Genomic DNA, 11164 nt, shown 5'->3' on the forward strand with positions numbered 1-11164 from the left:
GAATGCTAAGTCATTATACATTACCTACTTATCATGTGAAACTAGTCTTTTCGGCTTTGTAAAGACATTGGAGATTGATCAAGTGTGACACATTCATGTTATGTTTCACCAAGCCCTGCATGGGGTGAAAAAAAATATGATAGGAGGTTAATGGAGTATGATAAAAGTGCATTTAGTATACCAAGTCCCATGTTGGTTCTTTACTGGGTGGAATTGAGTTTTATAATATGGCTACAAAGGGTTTCGGTAGTAATTAACATCTGTCCTTGCTGAGTTAAGGTGAAGTTGCAATAGTCTGAATTGACTACTAAATGAGAATGGTGAATCATGAGATCCAATATTAATTATATGCATGGGTTCCAATGTTAATCTTCACTTGTTCTAGGTACATACGGATAATTAAGTGAAGGTATATGCCATAAAACATATGGACACTCTGAGAATATCTCTTGTATTCTCAGAATATCTCACTATTATTTATTATTTTATTATTATTTTTACCTACTATTCAATATGCTATATATCATTACTTTTTTATTATTATTTTATTACTATTCACAAAATACCTCACTACCCAAACGTAAATTAAGTTTCATTTTGTTGGAGACTTTTAGGTTTTAGTTTCTCAGCTTTACTATTTGCTAAATTGAAGCCACATGCAGTTTTAGGGGAAAAAAAGGAATTTGGGTGTTAATAATTAGAACGTCGATGGAGTTAGCTGAAAAAATATAATGTGTACATTAGAAATTTGTTCTTGTGCACAGCTTGCTTGCTTTCACTAGTATTTTGGTTTGATTTTCAATCATATCGAGTGAGTAGGATTTATTTATTATTTCAACATGCTCTGATCAAAGGCATAAAAAGAAAAGACGACGGCATTCATCAGTTACATAGTCTGGCTCTCACCCATATCCGTATCTTAAGAAAGCAAAAGAGTTCCATTTTCAAGTTTTGGGATTGGAAGAATCTTTCTCATTCCCTCCCCCCTCTTCACTTTATAGTGAAAAAGCTTGAAAGACAGCCAGAGAGGCCACCGAAAAGCATGTACAACTTATCATGAAAGCAAGAAAAAACGACCCGATTGGACGGGCCAACACACACGCACATACACCCACACGCTCATATATACAAATTCTATCTCTCTCTCTCTCTCTCACCTGTTCCCCCATTTCAATCTCTCCCCCTCTCTACCTCTTTATTCGTGCCTCTTTTTTCCTTTGTTTATACATGGAAAAACCCAAGTCAACCTCACCTCATCATTTAGTCTTGTTTCTTTATGAGCACCCACCTCATTTCCCACTTTCATCATCACCACTTTAATTCATTCCCTGATCGTCTTTCTTCTTCTATATAATTATCGCGCTCTTATCATCTCATCCCTTCACCATGGGAAGCAGCATGAAGGTACATCAGTTCGCACGTGGATTCTGGCCGGAGCACGAACCCTCCCTCACGCTTGGTTGCAAGCGCTTACGCTCTCTTGCTCCCAAGCTGGCTAATACCGTCGACAGTACTACTACAACTGCTGGTGTTGTGGCTTTTGATCTCAAGAGCTTCATCAAGCCTGAAAGTGGCCCCAGATCAAAGTTCGGTTCCTTTGACGAGAAGCGAGATTCACCCCAGGTACTTCAACCAAGTTTATGATGATCTACTTGCTTATACTCCTGTACAAGACAATCATACATATGCATGCAATTTGCGGTGACAATCATTATTGGTTCATGCATGTTATTCTTGTAACTGCTACTCATAACTAAAAAGGAACCTTACATCCCATCGATCATCCCATGAGATATACATACTTCATATAAAATGGTGGGAGAACATGTAAGGATCGATAATGGAATGATGGAAATGAAAACCAGTGATACAGCTCCATGCGACCGTTAAAGTCTATAAACGGTTATGTGGGATATTGCGACGCCGAATACCATAAAGACTTGAGTGTATCTTGTTAATTTTTTGAGGATTGGCTGTTCGACCGTGTGACACCACTTATGGCAAAAATATTTGCCCAAAAAATTAATGCAGGTGGAAACGCACCCAGGAGGGACGCGGTGGAATCCAACGCAAGAACAGATAGGGATATTGGAGATGCTGTACAAGGGCGGCATGCGCACTCCTAATGCACAGCAAATAGAACAAATCACCGCGCAGCTTGGGAAGTACGGCAAGATCGAAGGGAAGAATGTGTTCTATTGGTTTCAAAATCACAAAGCCAGGGAGAGGCAGAAGCAGAAGCGCAGCAGTCTTGGTCTTGGCCATTGTCCGAGAACTCCGGTCCCCATCACCACTATCACTTTAGAGACCAGGGTATATGCATGATCATAAGCTCAATTTCAAACCATTCAAAACTTCGTGAGTTTCTCAAAAAGAAGTCACGTCCTGAGCCAGGATTTTCATATCTTAATTCGAATAATATTGCAGGGAGGATTTGAAAGAGATCAGGAAGTTAGTCCATACAAAAGAAAATGCAGAAGCTGGGCATCTGAAAGCTTAGAAGAAGAAGATCAAAGCAAGTCATCATGTACAGATCAGGAGGGAGATAGAACTCTGGAGCTCTTCCCATTACACCCGGAAGGCAGATGAAGGGGTTTGAAAATTTTTTTTTTTTCCTGATCAGCTTTGAGCTTTTGTTCCAGTCCTGTAAGCTGCTTTGATGTGCTTTTTTATTTTCTTTCTTTTTCTTCTTTTTCTTTGTTTCGGGAAAGAAGAAAGACAAAGTTTTTTTTTTTTTTTTTTTTCTCTCTCTCTCTCTCTTTGTACCCTACTGCTTATTATTCCTGACTTGTAATCAAAGGGCTAGTCACTCTCTTTATTCGAAGATCTGAGCCTTTTCTTTTGACTACAGGGAACTTGTGGTTGAATCGAAGCTTTTAGGTTAAAAGGGAATAACATATGGACACTGAAGTCCACGCACTTACTTCCTCTTAAGCCCTATGCTGCGAACCCTTCATATTTTATGTTTGGAAACGGACATATCCTCTGTCCTTAATGCCTACAAGATTATGATATATTTCACATCTTGATCATGAGACTTTGATAAAGTAGGGCATCAATCAACTAGTATCACGATTCATTCATTTTTTTTCTTATTTTTCCTCTTTTATATATATATATATATATATATATATATATTTCCATGATTGACATGCAAATTTTATTAGAAAAGTAGTAACATGAGCTAGTGTTGGGTGGGCACATGAGTACTACTACTCTTTTTATTTATATACCACAAAAATTTCATAGATTTCACCTCTGAGCTGACCTCCTTATTGTCCCAAGTGGTTCTTGTGTGAGATAATTTTTTAAAGTCTCAACTTAATTACCACTTCAATACTTTGGGTTGCATATTTTAGCTATTTCTTGAATCAATTACCACAGCTGGTAAAATAGTTTGTTAATTAACCAGTAAGCATGCACGCAGATTCCAAAATGAAGGAAAGTTCAACAAGAAAGGAAAAGAAAAAGAAACATATACACACACATATATATATATATGGTATTCTAGAATGGCATCTATATTTTGGAACGTCCATCATTTTTAGGTTTTTTTTATTTCTTTTTTTTTTTATAATTTAATACAGGGGTGGGGTTCGAACCTGGTTCTCTCATTTAGAAACCAAGTTTCATGTCATCTGGTCTAAACAATTAGCCCTTCATTTTTAATTTTAGTTTTAGTTTTTTCTTTTAGTTAGCTATATTAAATAGGATTCCAAATTAGTTTCATTTCTAGCTCTCAAAATCCATATTTGGCTCCATTGTTTGGGTTTCTATCGTTTTGTCTTGCATTTACTTAATAAATGGATTTTAAGTATAACCAATATATAATATTTGCTCTCAAAACACATCAATATATATACATAATATATATATATATATAAATATAAATATATAATATTACATATAATTTCGTCTTCAAAGATCAAAGCGAAAGGAGTTTCTCCGTTCAAGGTTAGGACCATGCTCCAATATCCCCACTGCACACCATGTAGCTCTTCGGCCCACACCATCTAGAATAGGATCTTGTTGGTAATCTCTACTTCTCCATTTGTTTGTGTTTGCCACGGCAAGCTGGAGTAAAAACTTTTTCTTCCCTCTTTGTATCAATAAATCGCAAATTTGCATAGTAACATGACCATGTGATCTGTCGTGATTGCCACCAATATTGCTTTCATCTTTGTTCACTTGGTGAAGTATTTGGCCGCTACCACAACAAACTTTACCCCCTCCTTTGCTGGTCGGCAAAGGCTCCACAATATCAGTACTACCCCATTGAGGAAATGTACACAGTTTCCAAAACCATCATTAGCTTATCTGAAGGGTTTTCTAGTATAAGTGAATATCTTTGCCACACTAATTTGCACCTCTAGACTACTACTTCTAACCTCCCCCAGATAGGGCCTTCATCTTCAATGCTCTCCCACCAGAATGGTTCCCACATACTCATTTTGTGGATATTCACCATCACGTGTTGGGCTTACTTTAAGTATTTGAGTATAGGTTGTGCCCACTCGGGAGTTAATAGTTCTGCCTTGGGACCATTGTCCCTATTACTAACCATTCTAGTACCTAAGCCTTGACTTCCTACGGGGACAAGTGCTCCCCTAATCACGAGGCTAGATTGGCTAACTTGTCAGCTCTCCAATTCTCTTCCCTTGAGATTTGTTGATGGCGAGATTTCATAATTAGTCCTGTAATTTATGACGCCCTCTATCCTCGCTTATGGTCTGATAGGTAGCCACGACGTCAGGATGCACACCACACTAGCAAACCCCTTACGTTCCATGGAACATTGTTTGTTTGTATGCCCGACATACGTGTTTAAAAATACTCCATGCAGAAAGGGTGTAAGATACTTGTCATAACTAGAAGGATGAGTATCAAAGAAATACATTTAAATCTCCAAAAGGAATATTCATAAGTCACATCAATACAACCATCATAGTTAAAATATTATCCACCGAAAATTTGTTCATCGCTCACTTGAAATAATATCATAATACTATAGAAGCCAAAATCTTAAATGGAGACAGGCCCCATACTATTCCTCGAGTTGGGTTGGTTCTCTCTACTCATACTCATCCTAATCGTCTACATATGTCGCAAAATCTACGGTTTCCAATGGCAAAATCATAATGGGATTACCACGATGAAAATTCAAGAAATCTCAGTAAGTAAAGATCATACAGATACTTATAAAATAATAGATGACAATAAAATATGCTAGAAAAATACTCAAGCAATCCTGGACAACAAAATCTACTTATAGAAGAAAGGAACCGGGCAATAAAAACTCAAGTTGAGGAGTGCAATACCTCGAGCAACAGAAAGAAATCTTAAATATGTGCTTTTGAAGTTCAAACTAGGCGAGGAAACCAATTATCACTTCATAACCCATAGGTCTTAAAAGTTCATAAAGCAAGCATTGAATTCAATATCTTCATAAAAATTTCGAGCAATCTTAAATAATATAGTTTCACCGCAATAAAGCCATCCAAGCATTCCGAGCTTCAAACATAATTCCAAAGTTCCATAAATCCTAGAACCCCAAGTTCTCCATTTAGCCACAAATATTAGGGTTGTAAAAACAAATCGTTGAATTGGTAAAACCGACCAAACCGATGTGTTCGGTCCGGTTCGAAACTAGTCCGGTCTAGTTCTAGTTCCTAATAATCAAAATCGGTTAGAAACTGGTCCAGTTTTGATTTTAATATTTAGAACACTGGTTCGAACCTAGTCAGACTGGTAGATATATACATACATATATATATTAGTTTTTTATATTTTATATAATATATTTTGTATATTATATTATATATATTATATCCTAACTGCTAATTAATATGACATGAAATTTTAATCTTATTATTCATGTCTATTAATCTTATAACATAAAATTAATATAACTTTTGATATAATATAAAATTAATCTTATAAATTTTAATATAACATTTTATTATGATATAACATGAATTAGTCTTATAATTTTTAATATAACATTTGAATTTTGATATAACATATAAATTTTAATTTTATGACTTTTTAGCCATAAATTATAAAATGAGGGATACGAGTCAATCATTTGTTAAAGTTTTGTTGGAATGTGATTTTGTTTATCCGTAAAACTAGAAAAAGGAGATCGAACTGGACCGAAACCGAAAAAATCGAAAGTTTCAGTTTTGGTGGTTAATCTATTTAGCGTCGTTTCTTAAATTTTCAAAAGTGGTGTATATCAGTTTGGTTCTAAAAAATATCCAAAACGAAACCAAATCGAACCAGTTACACCCCTAACAAATATCACTGAGGACCCCAGGCCCTTTTACTCATCCATCATTTAAATACACATTTTCAATGTATGCGTCATGGTCTCCCCTATACTATCGTGCACACAATTTGGTTCTTTTCGTCATACCACGGGTAACAGTCGCACATGGGAGTTTGTTACAAGCGACGCCTAACTTCGTGTCCCCATCCTTGACCACGACGTTCTCTAGCCTCCACCAGCAAGAGGTAATGACTATGGTATGAGAGCATTATCATCCCATCCAAGCCCGTCGATGCCTAGTATCAAAATAATGGATGTCACTCCATCATTGTACTCTCCTAAGTGACCATTGGAGCTTCATTGAGATAATATCTCAACTTGGCTTAGAGTCATGACACACACACATGTACACATTTCCCAATAAAACTATATACATCCTTTTTGTAAAAAGTTAACAGAAATCTCAGATATAATATTTTGAGGAAATCCAAGTAAAAGTTCTTTCATAGAAAAAATTATGGTAAATACATAAACAGATCTTCATATGAATGACACATGAGTAAGATCGCATGCATATAAAAAAAATGGTATAAGGAATTCCTAAGTAATGAGGACTCTCCTTATAATATGTAGGGCTTGCATGCTACACCATTATTCACCCATTTTGTAAGTATCGGCATGACAAATACTTACATGTTTTAGCATAAGCCTTTCCCAAGTCTAGTCATCAATGAGATATCGAAATCCTAGTAGTATCCTTCTAACATCCAAGTGCGTTCTCGTGCTCTAATCTCTGGAAGTTAGGGCCCACAAAAATGGAGAAGGAGAGAGAGAGAGAGAGAGAGAGAGAGAGAGAGAGAGAAAGAGTGTGTGTGTGTGTGTGTGAGTGTGTGAGTAAGACTGAGAGAGTTCATAGTTTGTGAAGATGACATCAAGTGAGAAGAATGAAACGAGAGGGAAATCTCTCACAAGTTCTCTGTAGCTAGTCACGGGATTGGTCTGTTGGTTGGCGGCTCCTCAGTTGTACAGATATACGTCAGATTGGGATAATGACATACTTCTGAAATGATTTGCTCTGCCAGAGTTCAAAAGTTCGACCAATGAATGATAGATTCTTCTAATGGGTTGGCTTCCCAAACTGCAAATGATGAATGTTATCAATATTGTGATAAAATCACTGCTTGTGGTCGGACGAATAGTGAATCCATGACTCTTTCATTATAAGGTCATTTAGATAGCATTATGAAGGCTTCTAGTTGAGATGTCAGTTTCTTAGCACTTCCATCCTATTTTTTGGCACACCACTTCTCTGGGCGCTCGACTAACCTTGCACTGTGTTGTTTGTTGCTCGCCCTAAAATGCGTTTGTGATACATGTTGCTCGCCTGCATCTTTGTTCACACGAAACGCCGCATTGCCTTTGTACCATTGCTCACCTACACCCTTTCTTGCCAGATGACGTGTTAACCATTTTAGTCCCACCTAAGCCTTTCCTTACACTATCTTTCCTTAACTTGAACCCTTTCCCACCCAAGGTCTTGCTTACATCAGGCTTGCTTGCTAGAGGTTTTGATTGTCTTGACCTTTCATCAGAGCTTTCCTTCTCTCCTTAAATTTGCAAAGCCTTTACTCTGTCTCACTTAGCCCATCAATGGTTAGTTTCTTCTTTTGAAGGGCATGGTCCTCACATCCTCACACCCGTTACATGTTTTTCTCCAATTTTTCACCCTTGGCATTCTAGCTTCCGGTTATTTGTTGCATTACCAGGTACGAGTCCCTATGAACCAATACCTTGATCGCCTTCATCGAGTGGGTAATCAACAAACCTGCCAACATTGCCTCATACTTCTTTTCGTTAATGATTACTCTAAACACTAGTTTGATCACATAGTTCATCTCTTGGCTATCATTGGTGAGCAAATACACGTCCATTTACACCTTTTGACATGATGGGCCATCTACAAAAATCTTCAAAGGCTTCAATACTGGCAGTACTGTCTCTTTGCTTGGGAAATTGTTAAATTCTACAACGAAGTCGATAAGGTTTTTCCCTTCACAATATTCTTCGACTGGTACTTCATGTCAAACTCACTTAGCTCTATTGTCCAATTAACAAGGTAGTGGGAAGTATCCAGCCAATGCAATTCCTTGTTAATCGAGTTTCTAGAGTCTCCTTACTACCACTACTAGCACAAACACCCAAAGCTCAACTTTCAAATATTGTGCCTCCACTCCCCTAAGCGTCATGCTCATAAAGTATATTCATTTTTGCTTTCCCCTTCCTCTCGAATCAATTGAACGCTTACTACTTATAGTAACGACGATAGGTACAAACTCAAGGTTTTCCTAACCAATGTCTGGCTAAACAGGGGTGGGCACGCAACTGTTCCTTCACATTTCATTGCAACTCTTGTCTCATTCTTGTGCTTTCCTCAAGAAGCAAAAAAAGGAAAGGCATCTATCAGTTCAGAGTCGCCACCCTTCCGATCAAACATTGCACTTCAGGGAGTGTCTTGGGTGCCCACCTGTCTAATATGGCCCACATCTTTTCTGAGTTAGCTTCTATACCTTTCTCCAAAAGTATGAAGTCGAGAAACTTTCCTGACTCGATGCTGAAAGAGCACATATGTAGGTTTAACTTCGCACTGTATTTCCTGACTCTGTTATGGCTTGGCATTTGGATCCACTCACAACCAATCCTCATTTATCCCCGAGTTTATCTCTAGCACGTTTTCGTGACTCAAAGCAAACACATCTTAGTGGTCATCTAAAAATAGACTATCTCTTCCTTGATCGTCGCCGCCATCCTTGTCTCAATCCTCATAGTTCTATCTAGTTGAATAACATTTAGGACTACCGACTCCAAATGTTCTCCTCCTCTGCTTGTTTTAATGTCCACTCATTCCAAGTTTCTACGGTGCGGTCGATTACCTCTATTAGCGATGATAATTCTTCCTGCAAGCTTGCGCATCTTTCCGCTGTCATTACTTCTTATTTCCTTCCCCTAAAGGAACTCATGTAGCACTCCCGCATCAATATTTGTACTCCATGTACTTCTCCCATTCCATCTTAGTTAAAACTTCATCATTAGATGTATGTTGATGTGACAACTTTCATCTTGTTCAGTGTTGCTCACCCAATTGTAGCATTAAAGGAAAAGGATCCTATGACTATTTAGAAATATGTTATAATAGTTATCGTGAAAAGGCTTTGCCCTTGCAAATACCAAAAGATTCATTGCCCCCACCAGATGCGCTGTTTTTCCTCGCAGACATTTTGAGTGGAATTGGGGCCATTCTAAGTCCTCATCAACGCCCATTTTCTTGAAGGCTTCCTAGTACAAAATATCCATTGTCCACTAGGATCTTTTCAGTTGTGTAATTTGCAACTAGTATATCACTACCATTACATCATCATTGGGGTATTAGGCTCCAGCATAAGCTTACTCGTCAAAACTTATCATCTACCTGCTTTTCTTCTCCATTTTTGCAGTTTCCTCACTGCATAAGCTTCTTCGTATATTGCTTTCATAGCATAGGTGTTCCTCTCCTTCGAGGAATAAACCACGTTAGAATCTTATGAGATTGCGTTTATTTTGCCATAAGTGGCGTGCTAGGCTTGTGGAGATCTCCTTCTAGGCAAAGCCCAGTCTTGCTTTTTGTCAGCTTGCTTACCCATCCTCTTTGGGTTCCCTTCTTGCTATGTCGCATTTCCCATTTTCCAACCCTTCATCTTTTCTCTCATTTTACAAGTAGGAGGCATTCCATCACGAAGGACTACAACTCTCCATTTCTTTGCATTTCTTCTATTTAGGACTTTAACCCATAACACTGCTATGCTCTGGCTTTGCGAATAATAATATGGGCAAAACTTAGCTCTTCTTACCAGTTCATGAATTTCTAACCATCATTGTGAGTACCAACTTTTTTTTGCCTCACTTGGGTAGTAGATACTATGTGCAGTAAGACTTTTTATAGATTGGACTTGTCCTCCCTTTTCCTTTTTTCCCCTCTTGTCACTCTGTCATACACCTCCCCTCCCCTCCCCTTATTTTTATCCTAAGTTGATGCTTTTTTCGTTTTTAAGAAATGACATATACAAACTCCAAATGTACAAGTCTCGCACAAGCCTTTTATAAAAAAGTAGACCCTACCATGAAAAGGTATGAAAAACTCACTTTTTCTTAATGGGACCCACATTTAAAAAAAAAAAAAAAGCCTTATATAAGACTTCTACATTTGGGACTTGTGCCTAGCATTACTCTTCTTTTTTGTCAGTCACCTCAACTTCTTTCTTCTACCTTGAAGGTAGTAAAACTTTACTAAATTTAATATTATTTATGTGAATCATTTGAAAAGTATAGTGTATCGACCAGACCCAATAATTATAATGATAATTTTTATTAGGCCTAGTTTACAATTGATGGGCTATATTGGAAAGCCCAATTGCAATTAATAACTTTGTTGGATCCAATAATTATTTTACAGGCCCAAAAAATATTATTGGACAAATTGGGCTCAATTTTGGAATTTAAGATCTGTCGTTAGGCTTATTAGGTGACTTAGCCTATAATATTTAGACAAGCCCTAAAATTTAGTTCGACCCAAAGACCCACGAAAAGGTCCAAGCCCATTTACTTGGCATCCCTAACCCGTGTATTTATAAGCTCCCTGCATGTATCACACATATCTCTCAGGTGATTCCTTAGTAAACCTATTTGTAACCGACTTACAACTGCATCTCTCGGTTTTGATTAAGTTGATTTCCTTTTTGTAACTGTCAGACTCACACGAATAAAAGCCTACACGACTTCTATATATACCCATGTAGTCATGCACATGCCATCACCTTCCACATAATATAGGGTTGCTGCACTACTTCCCACACATATCATAAA

General features: G+C 37.6%; 1 protein-coding gene across 1 annotated transcript; it reads left to right on the forward strand.

Annotated features, from left to right (window-relative positions):
• Positions 1-1212: 1212 nt before the first annotated feature.
• LOC121241817 (WUSCHEL-related homeobox 4-like) lies at positions 1213-2824 on the forward strand. The gene is made up of 3 exons (XM_041139661.1): positions 1213-1623; positions 2032-2313; positions 2428-2824. Exons 1-3 carry the CDS (start codon positions 1387-1389, stop codon positions 2587-2589), a joined length of 681 nt encoding a protein of 226 aa, XP_040995595.1. The 5' UTR covers positions 1213-1386; the 3' UTR covers positions 2590-2824.
• Positions 2825-11164: the final 8340 nt, after the last annotated feature.

Source organism: Juglans microcarpa x Juglans regia, chromosome 8D, assembly GCF_004785595.1.
Source record: "Juglans microcarpa x Juglans regia isolate MS1-56 chromosome 8D, Jm3101_v1.0, whole genome shotgun sequence".
NCBI classification, from domain to species: Eukaryota; Viridiplantae; Streptophyta; class Magnoliopsida; order Fagales; family Juglandaceae; genus Juglans; species Juglans microcarpa x Juglans regia.

Bases quoted from the DNA above. Each gene is read 5' to 3' on its own strand.
- LOC121241817 (XM_041139661.1), top strand. From the start codon at position 1,387: ATGGGAAGCAGCATGAAGGTACATCAGTTCGCACGTGGATTCTGGCCG. The intron at 1,624-2,031 runs GTACTTCAACCA...AAATTAATGCAG, and splicing joins AGAAGCGAGATTCACCCCAG to GTGGAAACGCACCCAGGAGG. The intron at 2,314-2,427 runs GTATATGCATGA...ATAATATTGCAG, and splicing joins CTATCACTTTAGAGACCAGG to GGAGGATTTGAAAGAGATCA.